Source organism: Temnothorax curvispinosus, unplaced genomic scaffold, assembly GCF_003070985.1.
Source record: "Temnothorax curvispinosus isolate PA1 unplaced genomic scaffold, ASM307098v1 QBEX01001580.1, whole genome shotgun sequence".
NCBI classification, from domain to species: Eukaryota; Metazoa; Arthropoda; class Insecta; order Hymenoptera; family Formicidae; genus Temnothorax; species Temnothorax curvispinosus.
Genome location: NW_020211360.1, coordinates 108930 through 130630, shown reverse-complemented (window position 1 = coordinate 130630; position 21701 = coordinate 108930). Strand labels below are relative to the sequence as shown.

At 39.4% G+C, this 21701-nt stretch overlaps 6 protein-coding genes across 19 annotated transcripts in view; 3 read left to right on the top strand and 3 right to left on the bottom strand.

Annotated features, from left to right (window-relative positions):
- LOC112466507 (CREB-regulated transcription coactivator 1-like) overlaps positions 1–8215 on the bottom strand; it is a 33469-nt gene extending 25254 nt beyond the window's left edge. For 7 of the 11 annotated variants that reach the window (XM_025034661.1, XM_025034651.1, XM_025034708.1 and 4 more), the window contains exons 1-2: positions 7749–8214; positions 4926–5174 (exon numbers count right to left, since the gene is read on the bottom strand). In XM_025034661.1, coding sequence (XP_024890429.1) covers positions 4926–5174; positions 7749–7862 — 363 coding nt within the window. In that variant the 5' untranslated portion in view covers positions 7863–8214. Of the gene's footprint in view, positions 1–4925; positions 5175–7748 lie in introns of all 11 variants that reach the window. The other 4 variants (XM_025034628.1, XM_025034636.1, XM_025034689.1 and 1 more) reach the window with 3 other exon arrangements.
- LOC112466559 (general odorant-binding protein 69a-like) lies at positions 657–2217 on the top strand. The gene is made up of 6 exons (XM_025034719.1): positions 657–787; positions 1027–1111; positions 1270–1358; positions 1449–1551; positions 1657–1721; positions 1961–2217. The coding sequence occupies exons 1-6, from the start codon at positions 728–730 to the stop codon at positions 1976–1978; spliced, it is 420 nt and encodes a 139-aa protein (XP_024890487.1). The 5' UTR covers positions 657–727; the 3' UTR covers positions 1979–2217.
- An 886-nt stretch (positions 8216–9101) lies between the features above and the next one.
- On the bottom strand, positions 9102–11386 carry LOC112466596. The gene is made up of 5 exons (XM_025034767.1): positions 11006–11386; positions 10596–10845; positions 10415–10531; positions 10013–10132; positions 9102–9747 (listed from the first exon to the last, which is right to left on the bottom strand). Exons 1-5 carry the CDS (start codon positions 11243–11245, stop codon positions 9131–9133), a joined length of 1344 nt encoding a protein of 447 aa, XP_024890535.1. The 5' UTR covers positions 11246–11386; the 3' UTR covers positions 9102–9130.
- A 1805-nt stretch (positions 11387–13191) lies between these two features.
- On the top strand, positions 13192–16799 carry LOC112466579 (mucosa-associated lymphoid tissue lymphoma translocation protein 1-like). 4 transcript variants are annotated; one of them, XM_025034740.1, is made up of 11 exons: positions 13192–13792; positions 13875–14038; positions 14134–14320; positions 14386–14644; positions 14748–14840; positions 14970–15195; positions 15318–15501; positions 15608–15822; positions 15901–15999; positions 16232–16500; positions 16591–16799. In XM_025034740.1, the coding sequence occupies exons 1-11, from the start codon at positions 13656–13658 to the stop codon at positions 16690–16692; spliced, it is 1935 nt and encodes a 644-aa protein (XP_024890508.1). In that variant the 5' UTR covers positions 13192–13655; the 3' UTR covers positions 16693–16799. The 4 variants fall into 4 exon arrangements, 3 of the variants coding, with proteins under 3 accessions (XP_024890508.1, XP_024890526.1, XP_024890519.1); XM_025034758.1 differs by having other exon boundaries at positions 13701–13792; positions 13891–14038; XM_025034751.1 differs by having other exon boundaries at positions 13701–13792; positions 13850–14038.
- Positions 16800–16896: 97 nt separating this feature from the next.
- On the bottom strand, positions 16897–18287 carry LOC112466609. The gene is made up of 3 exons (XM_025034793.1): positions 17498–18287; positions 17222–17411; positions 16897–17157 (listed from the first exon to the last, which is right to left on the bottom strand). The coding sequence occupies exons 1-3, from the start codon at positions 17843–17845 to the stop codon at positions 16952–16954; spliced, it is 744 nt and encodes a 247-aa protein (XP_024890561.1). The 5' UTR covers positions 17846–18287; the 3' UTR covers positions 16897–16951.
- A 21-nt stretch (positions 18288–18308) lies between these two features.
- On the top strand, positions 18309–19867 carry LOC112466603 (probable 39S ribosomal protein L24, mitochondrial). Its single transcript, XM_025034779.1, has 5 exons — positions 18309–18509; positions 18671–18853; positions 18969–19171; positions 19255–19441; positions 19691–19867. The coding sequence occupies exons 1-5, from the start codon at positions 18414–18416 to the stop codon at positions 19775–19777; spliced, it is 756 nt and encodes a 251-aa protein (XP_024890547.1). The 5' UTR covers positions 18309–18413; the 3' UTR covers positions 19778–19867.
- The last annotated feature ends 1834 nt before the right edge of the window (positions 19868–21701 follow it).

Here is a 21701-nt window from a genome sequence, read left to right as displayed (position 1 = left end):
GCGTTGAACCGAATAAGCGTCCGTCTCCGGCTTAGGTTCAATGGAGTTAATTACGTATATTAAGTGCTTCCCGTTTATTTAGCCTAAAGTAAATATTTCAAGTGTAGTTTTACAATTTCCATGAAAAATTAAAACCAAAGGTCGACGGAATTATTTCCATCAAGATATATGTTATTTTTTAATTCAATTATGACTTTTTAAAAATTCCACGAAATATTGCGTTTGATATATCAAATTAGAGCTCTCGCGTTTGAAGTTGAAAATATTTTGTTAGAATAATTGCTACGTCCCCATTCGACAGCGTCATCGAGGGAAAGCGTTTGCGTAAAACGAGGGTAGACAAAAAAATTTTCATCTAGCTTTTCCGATCCCAGTTTAACTGTTTACTGAATAAAAATCGAAAAGTTCCACGCATCAAGCCGAGCGTGTGTTCGTATAGATGCGCGTATGCACAGGATACACACAAGGTCGCGGACGCACGTAATTGCGCGCTGCACCGCTTCCGTTAAGAGTCGAAAATTAGCCGGGGGTTTAATCGGCGACTTAACGGCGAAGAGCCACAATCAGTAAGCGAAGGATATGGCATTAGCCCTCTATCGAGCACGCCCACATCCCGTTGTCGCGGCGTTATAAAAACCGTCGGCGACCGGCGCGGTTGGTACATTTTGCCGTAGAAAAGTGACATATCGAGGTGCCAAGCGAGCGATCAAGCAATAACGTTACGACGATGCACGTGTCGGTGATCCTCGGCGTAGTGTTGCTACAGGCGATTTACGTGTCCGCCGGGGTAAGCCCTTCAGCTTGCTTTCGTTTAAACCGCGGGACAGATCATGTCCCGCTCGATAGGGAACAACGCGACGATAAATCGGCAGTGACCCACTGCTATATAACGCATTGTGATGTGCCGATTCGACAAGCGCGCGCTCGCGCGCGCGCGACTTGTCGAGAATAGTGCTAAAGTCCGAGACACGCGAGAATACCTACCCGCTGTCCGACGCGCTCGTGATAAATTCTGATTTTGCGTAGCCACCTGACTGGATACCCCCGGAAATGTTGGAGATGGTTCAAGCTGACAAGAAACGGTGCATGGCCGAACACGGAACGTCTCAAGGTGAGCTCCGCGCGCGATTAAGTAATATAGCGCGATCAACATTTGGCCAATAAAAGTCCTGCGCTAAACTTTAAAGTCCCTTCCCCCCCCCACCCCTCGATATCAAAGTTCTCGTCTCTTCGCAATTATAACGGGTATATTTCAATTCCGCGATACAGCACTGATCGACGAAGTTAACGATGGAAAGCTCATGAATGACCGGAGTATAACGTGCTACATGAACTGCCTCCTCGACGCCTTCAGTTTGGTAATGTTCATCGAAATATCACCCTAGCTTATTACGCGCGACGAGTCAAATGCAAAACTGATATCGTAACGATAACGTTTCGCCGATTAGGTTGACGAAGAAGGTAATTTGGAAGCTGAGATGCTGCTCACCGTTATCCCGGAGCAATTTCAAGAGATAGGTACCAAGATTTTGAACAAATGCGCTAAGCAAGGTACGTTGTAAACAAAATGCATTTTACACGAATTTTCTGCGTATTGTTACTCTATATTATTATTTCATTCAAACTTCTCGTTCTCTGATTCGATCGATGTTTCAGACGGCGCGGATGCGTGCGAAAAGATCTTCGAAGTGGCGAAATGCGTCCAAGGAACAGTACCAGAGGTAAATAAACTTATTTTAATAATTCTTGATGAGATCATAACTAAGAGCTTTATTCTTCAACTCGAAATTATTATTATTATTATTTATCATTATTATTATTATTATTATATTATTATTAATATTGTTATTATTGCTTATTAAAGAATACATTTTTATGCGATTATCCATATTGATCGGTGAAATGTCTTTTACATTCACATTTTCTTCGTTAACTAATACGTTTAAATGTATTGTTACAGCTGTGGTTTATGGTTTAATTCGACGCATGGGAGAAGAATTTGCTCCGTAACGAAGTAAAACAACTTGCTACGTCAAGAAAAATAAAGAACAAAAAAGTAGCCTAGGGATACGAATTACGTAAATTAAAAAAATGTGATTTGTGTAATAACAATAATAGTAAGTAATGATTATGAACACGCCATGTGGCACCTAACATGAATAAAATTTGTAGAAAATGTTGATGTTTGACATTAAAATATTGGCTAAGCTATATAAATATGCATTGAAACTAAATCAGATTCGAGCGTAGTAGCAAATTAAAGGGGAGGGGAGGTGTGAGATATCAATGCATAATGACGAACTATTTATGAGTCCATGTTTAATTAAATAATTTTTTATGATTTTATTCGCCTTTGATTCCAGTACCATTTGACTTTCTCGATGTTCGCGGAATGTCGCGTGTAGCGTGAAGCGGGGTGTGTCAAATTAATTAAAAGAAATTCGTTATAAAGAGTAAATTACATAGCAAAAGTTAATTAGATACGGTAGCTTCGAGAGAAAAGATTTATTAAAGAAAAAAACGTGAAATGTAAAATATCAAAGGGAAATCTAGAGCTGTAGGATTGTATCTCGATTGAAATTGAAAGATCCAATAGAAAAATGAGGTAAGTCCGTAATTTGTAAGTCTATTTCAGAAACGACTTTATACGTAAAGTCGACTTAACAAATTACGAACTTGCGAATTACGTCTGGTATATATTAGAATCCTTCAATTATATACGAGATAAGAATTTCCCTCGTCGAACAACGCCATAATTTCGACAATCATATATTTTATATATACGCAAGTATTTTATATATAATAATCTGCACGGAAAAAAATAATGTTGTATTAACAATATCAATTAACAGCTAATTCTAACTACAAATAATCTTGTTAATTCAGTAACAGTATTAATGAATACGTCATGCTAATGATATTTGTCTCATTAAGGCATTAACAAGATTATGGTCAATTAGACTGTTATTAGCTTAATGTCACGTTAATATAACATCGTTCCTTTCCACGTATACTTCCGAAAACTTTGCATGTAAAATAATTACTTGTTTACATGTGGCGGCACACATAATTGCGGTTTTTCTTCTTGTCGTAAAATTTCCTACACACTTTGTGATTTCACGGTACGGCGACCGGTGTAGCATCAAATGCGGAAAAAATGTTGTGTAATTTCATCATTAGATCGCGTATCTGAAATGACATCGCGTAATTTTCTCAGTCCACCTGGGCACGAGAAAACTTGATCCAGGTAATTTAATTATTGCTTCGGATAATGCACAGCTGCTAAATGCATTAAGTACATTTTGCTGTTAACTTGGAAACAATGTCTCAAGGCTAAATGACATTATTTTGCAAATTTTTCCACGCGATATTTTTTTCAAAACACTTCGCTGGATCTGGCCATATAAATCTTTAATTAGTTTGCTAATAAATCCATTATAAGTTTCCTAAGCTGCTTGAAATTTGACAGTTTAGTTTACATTCGTTAAAACTTTTCCCGCGGGATAAGGTCGTCGCGATTTCGTGACTTTCTACGTCATCCCATAAATCCTTCGGAAGGAGATATTTGCATGAATATAACAATAATTATGCATAAATACAATAACTGACCTTTGTTACATTTAAAAGGTACTGTTACATTTTAAAAAGGTACTTTTTTACATGAAATTTGCGCTGGTTTGCGCAGCTTAATTAAAATATTTTCTGCATTGTTAATCGAATACGCGACGCTGTATACGATGCAGACATGATCCAAAGGTCACAGAGTTCAAAACACGCACGATAAAACCTTCGATCGTTCTTTTTGGCGTAACACGAGCGAAAATATTACGTATCATGTACGTTTATACATCCTGCATCAGTGCGATATGGCATAGGTAGTCGCATCTCGAATTAACCATAAACCGCGCGCGTTGTTATAATTCTAATTATTTCGCCGCTTTAGCTATTTCGCTCGTCGCCGCAGGCACATCAATTTAATTGTTGCTAAAAATAATCGACTACACAAATACGTTTACGTTGGTGTGCTGCCCAATGCAGTATCGGGAACATTTGTAATTCGTGCTATTGCGTAACGTGCCATGCAACTCCATTGCTGTGCGAGGACATTGCAAAAAGAAAAAAAAAGGGGGAAGATCACTACGAAAAGGAAATTGCTACGGTCGACACAACTCCTACTGCGTTCGGTGCAGGGTGCACCGGGTGTGAACGACATTTGCCAATACAAACATTTCCTACTTCATATACGCGCGAACGAAATAAACAGCAAGACATTACACTGTGCTATTCGAAATAAGTTTCGTAATCACACTGGAATCTGGTGCGAAACAAAGCGAATCGCAAGGTGTTCTGCAGTACGGAACGACCCTTGAAAACACGGAGAAAAGTTTTTCATTTTGTTAAAAGAAGCTCTCATTAGAGAACTTTTCGAAATGATGATAGATGAGTCTCAACGCGAAACGCATGACAAAGTTATTGTTATTACTTTATAATAATGTGATTTACATCAATTTCATGTAAAGAAGAATTTTCTTCTAACACAAGTTTTTTTCTTTCTTATTAAAAACATTGCGTTCAGCTAAAATGGAACTCCAAATCGAACTTTGTTGCGCTCTGACAATTTAAACATGACAATTTAAACCTTTGCGTTTCGAGTCTAAATATCACAAAGCCTGGCCAAAAATTGACTCTTTCGATCGCCGAGATCTTTTCGAATAAACCTGAGGCAGCGCGTGCCTGAACCAATAATCTCCGAAGCGAATTGACGCGACTTGGAATAAATTTTTCTCCGTGGAACGAGATGAGGGTGCGTTCGAAAGAGAGAGAGAGATAGAGAGGGTGGGTGCAACGAAACGTTCAGGAGACAACAAGCCGGGGCAACAACAACTGTGGGATGTATTTTCGTTCGGGGAATGAGCGGTACAGACCTTAAGGTCGATCGAGTGGATCGCGCCGGGATGCGGCGAGGAGTGCTCTTTCGCGTCGTTGCCGCAATTGACATTGTTGTTAACGTTCGGCAGCGAGCCACCCGCCCTGAACTGATTTCCCAGGTTAATGTGCAGATGCTTGCCGCTGGACTGCGGTGGACTGGCGCCGGCACTCTTGACGGACAGCGGGGTCTCCGGAACGCCGGATCCCGTGGGACTAGCACCCACCGAGCTGCTCGCCGAGGCCACCTGTACAGGTCCGGTCATTGACAACCATGGCCACCGCAAAAACATTAAACGGTCGTAAGCGATCTTTGCCGCCTTCGGAACAAAAACTCAAACATTTGCGAGACATTACCCGCAGGCTAAACCAGCTGGTTTTCTCCTCCCCGCTGCGAGACTCACGGAGTCAGGGGACTGGGGATTCGTCGTACGTCCTGCCACCCTCGTTACCATTCGGGTGACATAACGGAACGTTAGTTCTAATAGTTCTATGGTCGCGAAAGTGCCCGGGATCTCTTCGGTTTCCTTTTTCCGATCGTAAACGTTGGCTTCGCGGCGCAATATCGGCCCTCCCGTGGACCACGCTCCGATAAACTGGTTCTTATCTCCGTAGCGTATTCCATTCTCCGATTGCCGATTCGAATGCCGGTACTTTAAACAGCAACGCTCCGGGAGCGAACAAATTTCAACCCTATATACATACGGATATTGTAAAATCTAATGGAATTCGGTTTTGTTGATAGACGAGACGTGACAAATGACGATTTAAGAGCTGCCAGGTAACGGGACGACAATTGATACTTGAGAGTCAATCATTTAAGCATTTTTCATCCTAAACCAAGAGTCGGCAAGCTTCTTTCCGTGCCAGGTAGTAAATATTTTAGACTTTGCGGGTCAAGATTAGCATTATGTAGCCACTGCAGGGTGTTTCCTAAGTAAAAAAAATTGAAGGGAATATTCCGTGGCTTATTTTAAGAAGAAAAGGTACTATAAACATGTACCCTAAACTGCTTCGTTTTAAAAGTACAGGGTGTCAAAGACGCACACCTCTGGTGGACCTAAAAATGTTTTTAGGTCCAGTTTTAGAACCAGTACTAAAAAATGAAAATCTTCTTAATATCACATGTAGCCATACCAAATTTGAATAAAATATCTTTAAACGTTTTCCACATTTTCGAAATTTTCATTTTTTTTCTTGACATCTTGTATTTTGAAAACGAAGCAGTTTAGGGCATATGTTTATAGGACCATTTCTTCCTAAAATAAGCCACGGAATATCCCCATCAATCTTTTGTACTTCCTAATTAGAAAACACTCTGTATAACAAGGTAGAAAATCAATTTATTATCAATGAAAGATTCAGGATACAACAGTAATAATTACGCGGGCCGTACAGAAATAAACGGAGCAGTTTGCCGACCCCTGTCCCAAACGATTTGACCGTCTAAAATAAAATACCAAGCAATCTTCTTTTCTGCGGGAGAAACGCGGAGACCCGATCGCGTCTCGTTTTGTTCCAGAGGGCCCTCGCAATCCGAGATGCTCGGATAGCGTCGAACGCGGTCCCGCGAGACGTCCTTATCTTTTCGACGCGATTGGCGAACGCTCCCCGGCGCGACGTAGCACGGCGGTCCGTTTTAACCGCACGGGGGCATGCGGAGGTGCGCTCGAGGACGCTAAATGCATCGACCCAACCTCGCCGACGCTCCCGTTGAAAATACCTCGAGGGCCGCCGGCGCGATGCTATTGAGAGAGCGGAATGTTTACATGCGCATCGAAACGAATCGAACGCGCCGCCGAGCTGCTGCTCGCTCGTCACCCGCGAGACCGCCCGAGGGAGGAAAAAACGTTGACGCTTGGCTCTCGATGTTATTTTTTAGCAAAATACGAAATCCCGCGTGCCACGCATCCGGCGCGGCGGCCACGCCGTTCGAATACTCCGCGAGTACTCCGCGCGGAATTGCCAAACAACAAATTCGGGAACGAATTCGGAGATGCGGAGATACTAGCGGAATCGTTTGTTTTGTTTCGCGTTAAAATTTCGCAACGTGAGTTTCGCGCGGCGTGGTGTGGCGCATCGACCGGCGGCGCGGGATCGATCGCGCTCGCGGCCGCGGGAAATTAATCCGTGACGCGTAATCGCGCCTCGATAAGCGTCTCCGAGAAGCGTCGCGCCGCGCCGCGCGATTCGTATCTCTCGTATGTCTCCGGTGCGGCGTGCGTCTCGCGCGGAAGAAGCGCGGGAGTAAACGTCGCGCTCACGCGCTCGACGAACATCCATGCGACGTATATCGGAGCGCGCGCGGATGTGCGTCGCTCGCGGTGTGTTGCACGTACGTACGTACAACGCGTGCCGCGCGCGCGATGCACTTGCCGCGGCAGTCGACACATACACACACGCTCGCACGCTCGCGGAGCAACCCGGCCGATACACAGGCAAGGCACAGGCAGGGCAGGCAGGCAGGGCAGAGACAGGCAACACGCACGCACGCACGCACGTACACACACACACACACACACACACACACACACACACGGAAACCGACAGCGCGGTAAGCGCATAAAAAGAAACGGGGGAATCGGAGAGAGAACGAGAAAACGAGAACGGCAAGAGAATATGAGGGGCGGAGGAGGGACCGCGGAGGGAACGCGATGGGGGGTCCGCGGGGTCGGGAGGCGAGGGGGGACAGCCGTTGTTTACGTTCTAACATCTGAGAGCCGAGGGAGGTGCACGACGGGTCACGGCGCGATCGCGGCGCGGCACGGCACGGCGAGGCCACCCACGCCGAAAAGGAAACGATAACTGGGATAATTCCTTACTCTGCTCGTAACGTTCGAGACCTCCTTCATGATCGCCTCGAATGCCGCCGAGTCCTGCGCCTCCTTCTGGTTCAGCAGCGCGATCTTTTCACTGAATTTCCGTGGGTTCGCCATGATGGCTCGCGGCACTAGTTTTTCGCGGACACTCGCGGAACCCGGAGCATCCACCACCACCGCCGCCGTCGCCACCACCACCACCACCAACCACCACTACCGCCGCCACCGAGCGACCGCCGACCGACGACCGCCGCCGACCACCAGCCACAGCCACCCTAGTGTCGAAGAACGAACCCTTCGTCCGCCTCCCTCGCGACCGTTCCCTGAGTTTTTTTTACCCCCCCCTGATTTGACGACGCACCAACGCTCGGCACGGAATCTCGCACGGATCGCGATTATCGCGCTGCGTTTACCCGCGTAACCCGATGTGCGCCTTCCGGATGGCACTGGCAAACACTGATACGCAAGATCATGCGGCGCAGCGCGCCACGCGCATTGCGCACTGCGCAGGAGCTGCAACTTCGCGGGCCGACCATGGCCCCGCCGCGCCACCCCGCGGCCGTATCCGCAACGACAAGCTTAGGGACTTTGGCCATTTTTTTCCTAGGGCCGCTGGAAAAGCCGCGAAAGTCACCAAGCGCTTGGGCGCGTTCAGTAATAATCACCAGAGCGCTGCACTAACCAATCACAGACATGGGAATAAGAAAACTGAGACTCCATAGGGCCGGTCTCACAGTCTCCGATTAAACTCACTCTTCGTCTCTTTCTAGGGGGATAGTTAGAAAGAGATGCAGAGTGAGTTTAATCGGAGAATCACGTTAATCGGAGACTGTGAGACCGGCCCATAGTCTTTAACATTAATCGGCCGATTAGTCCATTAAAAATGACCAATTGCATTTGCATCTTTAAGCAGATTGACAATCACGGTTGGTCATTTCCAAATGGACTAATCGGAGATGATCGAAGTAACCCTAAGGGCCATTCTATAATATGTCGCAAACGCGATGGCAACTGTTAGTTAAAAAGTGTTATTTCTGATTTTCAATTGCCAATTGCTGTCGCCAAAAAAGTTAAAATTGACAAGCACAACCGGAAATAAAACTTTTCAAGTAACAGTTGCCATCATTTGCGATGTATTGTAGAACGGCCCTTAGAATTCACAATTTCTACAATATATATATTGTAAATATATTGTACATCGATAAAAATACATTTACAATATATTTTTATCGCATTTTGCATACAAAAAGAATTTCGTGCAGACCAAGTATAGAAACTACTGCCTATACCTTAAAATTCCACGTGTCGATCGTGAATGAAAAACGGCAGGTAAATAATCGAAAACAGCGCACAATGTAGTAAATAATAAAGACTTATTGATTTTATTAATTTTGACGATTTTCTTTTGCTTGATTTTTCTCGCGTCTCTTGCGCAAAATGTTGATTTTTCTCCGAATCACTTGTAATTTATATTTGTCAACTGGGCTCGACAAGCCACTGGTCCGAATTCCATAATGCGGATTTATTGATCTTCTTTCCTTTTGCAGGACCTTCCTCCTCAACTTAGCGCAAGAATCGCATCTTCTTCTTGAACATAGCAGAGAACATTCGCCGTGATGCCACTGATCAACATAGTTTTTGAATGTATCCTCTGCTTGCATAAAACGGACTTTCACATCGCCCATGCCACAACACAGGCTCTTGTATTGGAAGTTGATCAAAATACTTGGGAGCATTGTTATGTTGTCCAATTTTTGCACAAGATTCGTTGCATCTGTGTTAACGAGGTTTCCATATATGTAATAACGTAAGTTTTTTTGCTCATCGAGGGTTACACATCTTTGGGTTATCGGAATGTCGGTTTTCTGTCTCTTCAACGTTATTGTATACAAAAATACCAGGTACTGATTTGATTGGGACCTGGGTAACTGACCCACAATCCACGGCATAGGTAGCGTCACGGAATAGCCTCCGCTGTTGTCGGGATGTGCACTTGATTTATCTGCAATAATACAATCGGTCGCGTCACACATTTTTAGCAAGGATAATGCGGCGATGAAGACGAGGATGGCGCGGGGACTACAAGGTAAGTTTCATCTGTAGTTCTCAAGTATTCTAGTATATGTCAAGGTGCATAGCTTTTAATAGCAGTAGCCATGGAAAATTCACAGTGCTAAATATGCTACGTATTAACTACAAAAATGTTTCAAGGTACGTATAGGTACCTAACGTCAAGGTACTTTTTTTTTCTTATTCATAAAACTTACTTTCGGTGATAGTGACCGATGAAATGTTGTAAGTTGTGCCACAAGTTGTTACCAGAACTGGAGTTTCTGCAGCAATTGGCTCATTTGTGATATTCGTAAATGCAAGATCGGTTGCTGTTTCTATAATAAAATTACAATATGAAAATGTTGATTTATTGGAAATAAAGCACTATGCAATAGCAGTAGCCATGGAAAATTCACACAGTGCTAAATATGCTATGTGGCGTTCATGTAAAAGGCCTTAGTCATACGTAGTTGCGACACAACCAGCTCCATCTTATGTAGACCATATGGGCTCTCCCCATGGTCCCTTTTTTTGAATTAAAAAAAATGTGCTATGTATTGACTAAAAAAATGTTTCAAGGTACATATTGTCTTTTTTTTCTTATTCATAAAACTTACTTTCGGTGATAGTAACCGATGAAATGTTGAAAGTTGTGTCACAAGTTGCCGGGACTGGAGTTTCTGCAGCAATTGGCTCATTTGTGATATTTGTAAATGCAAGATCGGTTGCTTCTTCTATAATAAAATTACAATATAAAAATGTTGATTTATTGAAAATAAAGTACTATGCAATATGCACCTTTAGCAACATCATTTGGCAGGTCCGGCAGAATAAACTCAGTTTCTGGCTCGACTTTCAAGATCGGCGATTCATTGATTGTAACAGTAACATCGAACGAATTGTGTGTTGGAGATGCTGCAATTTCATTCTCTAAATAAGTATCGACGATGTCTAACTCTTCTTTTTGTATTGATTTGAAAATTTGCCCATTGCTTTCAAATATAGTTGGAACGGCTGATTCGTCTAGACGAGGACGTTTATATATAACCTTCAACAGCAAACCAAAAATAAAACGTACAGCATTGAGTTTTGTGAGCAATAAATTACAAAAAAATGTAAAAATATTTTTTTATTTTATTGATAAGTACCATATGATAATGACATGAATACGACAAACTGCCGAATGAATTAAGGAAACTGGAACTTACCTCTGCAATAACTTTCCCGTTCGCGTCATGCTTGATGTACTTTCGGAAAATATATTTTTCTTCAAAATGTTTCTCACAAACCAAATGCGATGGAATCAATTTCTTGCCAGGAATCGCTGCTTGCCATTTTTTGAGCCGTTCGCTATTCGTTGGCACTCTAAAAAAAGAGCTTTTTATTTTTAGGCTTTTGTAGCCTGTTTTGCAATTAGGTACAGCGCAGTATTTTGACGATTTTGACATGACTTCAAACCTGGCAGAACTATGAAGAACAGAGACAAGGAGGAAATGGCATGGAAAAATTGTCAAAACATGCGACCGAATGCCGAGTCAAGTAGTAGTATACTAATGCTCCGCAAGGTTGCGCTTTCGTCTCACGGGACTCATACGTATGTACATACATACATACATACATACACGGTACGCCACTCACGGTATACTCACGCATACAGTACACGTCCCCAGCCTGCAATCTCTCCTCCCGTGCTCTCCTCTTCATCAACCCTTGGGTATCTTTAAGGGGATGCTAAAGTGACTCAATTACCGACAATTACAGTCAAAGGTCTAATTTTGAAACGGCTTTATAGATCGCAAAATCCTTTTACAGGAGTAAAGTATAGGTACTAATGAAGGGTGGGAATGTAAAATAATTAGTAATAATTGAAAAAAATTAAAAATGTTGTTACCTCATTTTCTAATATAAACAGTTGTATAAGTAATATGTACGAAATGAAATGTTCCCACCCTTCAGAAGACGTGCACAAACAATAACGTACCTTTGAAATTGAGATTGAAAGCCTGGAATAAAAATGAGAGCTTCGAAGAAATTATAACCTATAACCATGTCTATCCTTGTCTATCATCATTGTCTATACAAGGACAGATATAGAATTCGGTCGGTAATACAAACGTCTTTAGGATCCCCTTAAGGTGATCCTAAAGCTGTCTGTAATACCTACACTCGTTTTTAACAATATTTGCTTCGTATAAAAATTCTACAGCTTGATGTTACAAAATGAAGGTGCAGGTCCATTCAGTAGACATCAAGGAATATCATACCGTTTGTAGAATTAGGCTGAGACTCCAAACAAAAAAGTTAAACGAAAAAGTACGATTACGTGAACGTTACGTACATTATTGTACTTTTCGTTTAACTTTTTTGTTTGGAGTCTCAGCCTAATTCTACAAACGGTATGATATTCCTTGATGTCTACTGAATGGACCTGCACCCTCATTTTGTAACATCAAGTTGTAGAATTTTTATACGAAGCAAATATTGTTAAAAACGAGTGTAGGTATTACAAACAGCTTTAGGATCACCTTAAAGAGTTCCTGTAATGCCTGTATCAGACTACGGATTTGGATTGAGATTGGATTAAAATTTGACCAATGAGAGCACAGTTTACTAAACTTGAGATCAGTTTTCTCTGTTCTGATTGATTAAATTTCAATCCAATCTCAATCCCAATCCAGAGTCTGATACGGACTTTTAAGTAGAGTTGTGCCAATACCGTAGCTTTGTCTCACTCCCACTAACGTCTTGTCGATAAATGGCGGACATGTTATAGCTTTATCTCACTCCCACTTATAGCTTTGTCTCACTTCTACTAAAGAACCGGAAGCGCTGATCGGGAAATGGCGGAGCCAATCAGCGAAAAGAACACCATTAAAAGGGCTCAGGGAGAATAATAAGGAATAAAGGCCATCGCACACAAAATGCATAGCTTAGCATAAGCATAGCATAAGATCGCTAAACCAATGAGCATCCAGCATAAAGTCGCCATATTGATTTACATAAGATGCTCATTGGTCCAGCGGTCTTATGCTACGCTTATGCTAAGCTATGCATTTTATGTGCGATGGCCTTAAGATAAAGGAATAAAGGCCATCGCACACAAAATTGATTGGTCTATTTCCTTATGCACATGTGTATGGACCAATCAATTTTCTTATGCTTACACATTATGCGTTGTGCAGAAGTGTGTGTCCGGGCCCTTAAGCGGGGAGCACACACTTCTGCACAACGCATAATGCGTAAGCATAAGAAAATTGATTGGCCTATACACATGTACATAAGAAAATAGACCAATCAATTTTCTTATGCTTACGCATTATGCGTTGTGCAGAAGTGTGTGCTCCCCGCTTTATACTTACGTATTATGCATTATGCAAAAGTATGTGTTCCCCGCTTTAAAGAGTGTAGAAACCAATCGTAATAAAGAAATCTCGTTGAGCTGCTTTTTCCTAAGTTTCCGTTGAACGCAGCCAATCGGCTGGCGAATGCGACTTGAATTCATCGGAAAAAAATCACCTCTCGTTTCACCATGCATGCATGAGTGTGTACGGAAAAAAACACCCACGAAGAAAATAAAATTTTATCGTGTATAAAATTAGATATAATTAGATGTAATTTTTCATGAAATATTGTTATATTCCTGATAAACAAATGTTAGAAAAATAAAATTGTAATAAATGCATTTTTTCCTAAAATATGCGTTTATTCATTAGTTTCCTTGTATCATATCGAGGAAAATCTGGTTTCTGGAAAATACGTGCAGTGATGAGTAACGCAGTTTGACAGCAGGGAAATCGAAACGTCGATTGTCCTTTAATCGCCTTAATTGTACAGCAATAAATATAATTTATATTAAGAATGGCAAAAATCAACGAAGACGTGTATCTAGAACATATCCCGTCAACAGTATACAACGAATTGATTTACGAGTTGAACAAGAACTCTAGCTGGCAGGTACTCGCTTGTCACGTAGCCAAACAACTTGGATATCATTGGTAAGAAGAGACGATTCGGATAACCGATCAAAATCAATCGAGCGTCTGCCCTTGTAGATCTTTATATGTGTGTCACATGTAGGAAGTCGTGGCTACAGTCATTAGAACGGAATACCAGTGCTACGAAAACACCAGCGGACAATCTACTGTTTGAGCTCAATGTAAAAATGTGCACAGTTGGAATACTATGCACGTTGCTCAGAGACTGCGAACTTGGCGATGCTTTGTCAGTTTTACATTATCCAGGTACATGTGTCTATCTCTTTACTCTAGTCGAATTAATAGAACTGTAGACAAAACACTTCACACGACAATCTGATTTTAAATGAAATTGTTATTAGAGGAATCAGTAATTGTTAAACATCCTGCCGATGATATGGGACGTGACACTTTAGAAATATCCCTTGGCCAGCATCTTCGTCTTTCTTGCAAAGCTACAGGTATACCATCGCCGAGTTACCAATGGTGTTGCAATAACATTGAGCTGCACGAACAGCAAAGTTGCGAACTTGACATCGTTATAAATAGGTAAGAATATTGTCTAAATTTGTGGTGTGGCAAATCAATTGATTATTACACATAATTTCTCATAGCCACGATCAAGCTGGAGAGTATAACTGCAAAATCTCACAAGTCACCGATGATGAAGGAGCAGTATTGCTAACGAGATCAGTTTTTGTAAATATATCTCACGTGCCTGTGGTTATACAGCAGCAACCGCCTGCTTTCTTGGAGCTTAAGGAAGATGAAGATTTTTTAATTAAATGTGTAGCGCATGGTCATCCTGAACCACGTTATCAGTGGTTCAGAGATAATACAAGACTAGAAGGAGAAACATCTAATGTATTGCACGTAAGTATACGTAATGTAATATTATATGTAATGTAATAAGTATATGTAATGTTAACATTAGATAAGGTAAAATTTTGTAACAAAAAAAGAAATAATATTCTAGATAAAACGGTTTGGCTCTAAGGATGAAGGAAAATATTATTGCTTCATAAGCAATGATGTGAATGAGGTAATCACTCAAGAAAGTCGCGTAATGGTAAGAATTACATTTTGTAATGCATTATTTTATGAAAGAATTCTGAGTAAAGAGATTAAATTAAAATTTTGTTATAAAACTGTTATGATAATACACATATTCATACAGTTGATATTCGTATTGATGTAGCTCGATCTTCCGCGTGAAAAGGCAATTGCAAAAATAGCTTTGGTCATTGCAAATTGCGATTATGAAAATCACATGTGTCTAGAGACACCCAAAAACGATGCTGCACAAATTGGTGAACTATTAAAGGGGATGGATTTTGAAGTAATGTCCTTTGTAAACTTGTCACTTGAACAGATGAAGAATGCTATAAAGACATTTGGGGAATTTTTAATGGAAGGAGTTTATGGTAAGTTATTATAAATACACTATATATATATATATATATATATATATATATATATATATATATATATATATATATATACATGGAAATATAGTAATCACTTATTAAAATTTATCTCAATGTAGGATTGTTCTACTATGCTGGGCATGGTTTTAAAATGCAAGAAAGTTATATGCTTGCTGTCGACGCGCCAGAATCTTATTTAAGAAAAGACGCGATTTGCGAGAGCGAATTGCTAGCTATATCATTAAAAAATGAACCTGCTCTTTTAGTAACGATACTGGACATGTGTCAAACTGTACCACCAAAGTAAGGAATTTTATAATTATCTATTCTTATATAATTATTGAGAATTTTTGAGGATATAAAAATGGATAATATGATCAAATATTCAAATATATAATTTTTTTTCCAGAGAATGTAATCCTGATATTCATAATGAAATACCTAAAGTCAAAGAATATAAGAGTAAGAAACATCTACGAAATTTAGTACAAGCATATTCCACATCTAGCCATCGTCCTAGTTATGAAAGAGCAAAAAACAAGTATGGATTCTATACAATGCATCTGAGTGAATATATCAGTAAAAATATCCCAGTCACCAAAGTATTTGAAGAAGTAGGAAAATGTAAGACACGAAAGAATTTATAATTCCAATATAATTCCAATATTTCCTAATTGGTAATTAATTAATTTGTGTTTGCAGCATTAGATAAATTGTTAAAGGGAAAAGAACGTAACCAAATTCCATGGTTTGCCTTTAACATTACTAAACCTTTTCGTCTCACTGATGCAATTTGCAAAAGTAATTAGATAAAAATCTTACGTTTTAATTTATACATTAAATATGTTTAATGTTATATGACATTTGGAGGGGTAAGAACCACAGTGGTGTAAGTCAAATTTTTAAAAATATTTTCTCTTATGCATAGATGCAATTTATATATTGTACAGATTGCATCTATGCATACGAGAAAATATTTAAAAAAATTTGACACACCACTGTGGTTTTTACCCCTCCATTTATATTATTACAGGAAATCTATCGCCCGCGTTGAAGTGTTTAAATAAATTAATAGCTTTTCCAAGTAAATCTTTTGAAATAAACCTCAATCAAGCTGGTATTTCTGCCAAAGTTAATATCTCGTTATTTATGGAGCCTTATTTAAATATAATTAAGATTTCAGTGTGTAATTTAGACGATTTGGAAGTAAATTTTTTTAACTCTGTGTATACAAAACAGAATAAGTTGTTCCAAACTGCAAACTCCAAAGCATGTTGGATACATAATCCACAAATCTATCAGGTACTTTAAACGCGTAAATTTCATCGTTTGCATGCGGTAAATATGTTCATGTGTAAATGTATTCATATTACAAAATATTTTATTTTACAGGGATTGTTGATTGTATCCGTTAACAAAAACGGAGCGCTTATTGACGGAATAAAGTTGGACATTAAAAATTATATTCCATTAGTATTAAAAAAGATCAGCTAACATGTACAGAATATACAAACTTAATTGATATACTTCAATTGTGAATAAAATATGATTTATATTATATATACATATATGAAATATAATATAATGTAAATTTGTAAATAACCTTGTATCGCACTGATATCTTTTTATTAAAAAAATATAAAGAAATGTTACATCTAAGAGGGCTAGCACTTATTTTCTACAGTGACAACAAATGAATAAACGGATTAACGCGAATTTTATTTCAAACTGTTCTGCAAATGTATCTACTACTTTATGTATTAATACTGTAGTGATTTACAAAAGTTGCAATCCATGGACCACCAATATTATTTACATATTTACGGGTAAATGTATAATTACACATTACCAAGTCCTCTAATTTTAAGATATCTGTCATTGTCTGTAGCCTCTGTTGTTTCTTGGCTTTTTCTGGGATGTAGTGACAGATCGTTTTAATTTCAATGGAATGCTCCTCATCTGTAAATAAGAGATACGTATATATATCTATAGGGTACTGGTATCAGCTTAATAATTTTCTTACCTGTCGTAACTGCAATATCACCCAAGACATTAAACACAATATCTTCCTCGTTTACCGCAATTAACCATCTTTGCCCAGAGCTAAGAGTCTCGATCTTTGTCCTTAAAACTTCTATCATATCTTCTGCCACAAGACCTTCTAAGGAATCGTAGTCTTCATTCGCTAAAGCCTTGGATATTACTGTTATTGCCTAGAAACGTAAGAATGCACTTATCAGTACCCAAACATATATATATATATATATATATTTCTAATCAGTCATAGAAAGTCTCATACATATTTTGTTCCGTTGAGGGTCTCGGATAGAAGAAACTCTTTATCTATGCGCGGAATCTGAAAGAAAGACAGGAAGAAAAAGCGAAACGGGAGTATAAGAGACGGATTGAACATCTCGGCGCCGTCCACGAGCGCGGGCAGGGAGACCCGCGGCTCGGAATCCGACTCGGTGCTGTAAACTCTGCAGGCGGCGATACTCGGGGACGAGCACGAGGCGGACAGCAAATTCGATCCGTCGCCCTGCCGCGCGATCTTCGTTCGCATTTTGTTTCTATAAGTGACACATGCGGCGATTCGTCGCAGATTGCACGGCACGCTCCTTGCCGGGACCAACATCGTCACTCGCATGCGATAACGGAAAAAATCTTCTACGGGCAACAACAAAATCACGGAGCGCGCGATGTTTTTCTAACCTATCTTCCGAAACACCGAAGACTGTTCGCGTCCGCGATAAATTTGCGGAGATTAATTTGAAATTCTCTACGACGCATCGCTACCGATGACGTTAAAACGCACAAATAAACTTTGCAACGTTTTTCGCAAAATATTGTTTATTGTTCAGCGACCGTTTAATTTAAAGATCTTTGTAATTGGCGCCAGTCGCTGATTGCGCAAAAAAAAGTTACTATAAACCTCACGTTCGTTTTTAGATAAAAAAATTGGCTTGGATATTGTCAGTAAATAAAATTAAGATTATTGATAAGAAGAAGATTAGGGAACAATATTTTTCTTGAAAGCATTATTTTTTAATAGTTGAAAATTCCCTAACGCGCGCGTCACAGTTGCGCTTTAATTCTATGCGTGTGAACATAACCAAAAAAGTTGCACGTTTTGCATATATTGGTATTTTAAAAATAACGCAAGAAAATCGTGTTTAAGGGTAAAAATAATTTTGGTGCAGTTCGAGGAAGTAGACATGAGATTTACGTCCAGCTTGTTAAGACGCATGGCAGAATGGTCGAAGAAATACTCAAATTTACCGGACAGCTACATAGAACGAGCTATGGCACAGGTCTGAACAATTGTCAGATGTAAAAAAAAAAAACAATGCTATGTTGGGCTCGCAATATTTAAAAGCGACAACAATTAACTTAATCGGCGATTCATTCTACTGACAGTTTTTTATCTTGTTATTTATTAATTTTAACATTTATAATTTATTGTCATAACAAGGTTTACTGGAAGACACCTAACAAGCCGAATTATTTACCACGCACGATTGAAAGAAAACGATTTCGTTTCTCTATACATCGTCCGTGGACTCATGAATTTCGTCGTCAGAATGCACCTGGGGTATACCATAAGTTTGTTCACGTGGAACCTATTAAGGATTGGAGCTTCTTCCGGGGTGATAGAGTACGTTATTTTGCTGGTAGAATTTTTATAAAAAATAAAGGAGATGATGTCGGTAATATTATTTTAATATATAATTATTACATTATTTGTACAGATTTATATATTTTTTGTCTAGGTAGAGGTTTTAGTAGGAAAAGATAAAGGAAAGCAAGGGATTGTAAAAGAGATTTATCAAGAAAGGAATTGGATAATTGTCGAAGGACTTAACACAAAGCTGATAACCACTATGAAGAGTAAAAGTTTTCCTGGTTTATACTTGCAGCAGGAACAGCCGCTATTGGTGACCTCGCAGGTACAGTTGGTCGACCCTTCAGATATGTGAGTATCTCTTTAAAGAATTCATTTTACGAAGATGAACATATAGTATCGATATTTCATAGCACAGTGCAACTTGATTGCAGGCAAGGAACTCCAGTAGAATGGCGATACACGGAGGATGGCCAGCGTGTACGCGTATCCGTGAGAACTGGTAGACTAATTCCCGTTCCTGTCTCGAGTAAAGAGACGATAGATTACAGGATTCCTCGGTTATATCTAGAGCAGGCAAAAGATACAACTAAAGCTGACGTAGAAAAAATAACTTTTGCAGTATGTAAAATATAAAATATCTTGAATTTATTCGCGTTTTTTTTCATCTGTAGAATTGGTTGTACTGAAAAGATTATATTATTATATATATATAGTTTATTATATATATATATATATATATATATATATATATATATATATATATATATATAATAAACGAAAATTCACTGCAACGTTTAGAGCGACATAAGCAAATTTTGCGTAGAAATGTCTGAAATAAAATATTAGATTCATCTTTTTTGTTTGCAGCCGGCATTGAAAACCTTCGAAATGGATATCATGGATGAAATGGGTATCAAGGAAGATCGTGTTCCAAAGAAATTTTATTGGTATTAATCATTGTTATATACAATTCGCTGTTATTTTCACAATGTACAATTATAGTATTTAATAAATATATTAAGCGAACAAAGGGATGAAAACATATTTTGTAATATAACTCAAGAAACCTATCTCGCAATCTTTTTAAATGAAAAAAGTGCGGAAATTACATTTTCCAATATGAATTATAACTTCCTTTTTTTATATTGAGATTCTTTACCAAAAGCTATATTAAAGTGTCCCTATTTGCAACGCTTTGTATAGGAAATACGCAATAAAAAGAGCATTTGTAACATTAAACAATAAAAAAACGAACAATTCAGTGCTTTATATATATATAACGAATTTACATTGGATTAAAATACGTAGTAATATTGATTAGTATCTCAATCAATAGTTGTTTGTTTTATACTAAATCGTGTCATTCTCACATATATCACAGCACAAAATTTTAATAAATGCAAATCCCGAAACGCTTCGTATTACATTTAAATATATATTCCGATATATTCTTTTATATTAATAATCTGTTATGTATGACACTTTTTCCCTTTTAACTCGGCACATTTGTAATTCCGATTGCGATTGAGATTCAACTATAACGATCGATCGGTCCGCGTTTCAATGTCAATTAAAAAATTTATGGCCATATGAACAGCAAGAAGAGGAGAAGACGAAACGGTATTTCGAGGATTGAAATACGAAAGGCGATCGTTTCGATTTAACATTCGAACATCTCAATTCTCAGAATTCAAATCAAATAGAACGGATCGGTGAATTACAAAATGTAGATTTCGATAGATCAATATATGGATCCGTCTATGGGCATTGGGCACACTTCACGCCGGACGGCCGGACTGCGGCGATTTAGGCTGCGGTCCACTTGACGCTACAAATGCTTCGAAGCATTCCTCTTCTCTTTTCTTTCAATGAAGAAAGAAGGAGAAGAAGAACACTCCAAAGTATTTGTAGCGTCAAATGGACCGCAGCCTTAACGGTCAGTTTGATGAAGAGATGAGCCACCGCCGCGCGGATTAAGCGCGCGTTTACGCGAAGTGCCGTTTCTCCTCGTGCCTCGTGCTTCCGGGTGTTCTTCGTCGAGATCGGTGAGTCGAACTTTATAGCGCTGCATTCTTAATAAGGATACAACAGGTGAGGATGATCGGGAAATAGAAGCGCGCGCCCGGCGATGAGAATCGTCTTTAACGTCAGCCGTTCGCCATCTTCCTTTTCCCTCGTCTGAAATAATTACCTTTCGTTTCGTCCCGTTATATCCTTATTACACCTGCGAAACGACTAATCGCGCAAAGCGTCGCGCCTCGCGATAATACAATTTCTGATAATATCTCGACATACGCACGCCGCGAGCGGTATTATTTTATTCACGTATGCGGCGATGCGATATCTCCGCGTGATTGAGCATATTATGATATTATATATTATGCCGCTACCGATGCATTGGCTTTATCGAGATGATCAGGATTAGCATGATCTCGTGAATGCTTTCACGGAAGCTATTGAAAAAATCGTGCGAGATTTAATTGGCGCGATTTGATTGTAGATTTCATTATAGCGGTTGGCGCTTTCTTCATGCCGCGAGCAAATTTAAAATTATTCGTTATTACGAATAGCAAGATGGCGTCAAAATGGCCTTTTTTTAAGTATTTTAATATAGGAAAGTTTCTCTAGTAAGAATTTGAACTCCAACAATTTAGACAATTTTGGATTGTTTTTTGTTTTATTCATATTCCGTATTATAATGGAAAATCCATTGTTACCTATATATATTTTTTATTTCAATATTTCTTGTCAATATGATCACTTTTGTACTGTGAACCTTGTTTTTTGAAGTTCCCCATAAGTAAAAATCAAGAGGCGTTAAATCTGGAGATCTCAGAAGTCAGAGGACCGTTTTTACCTATTTCATGTTCCGCTTCAA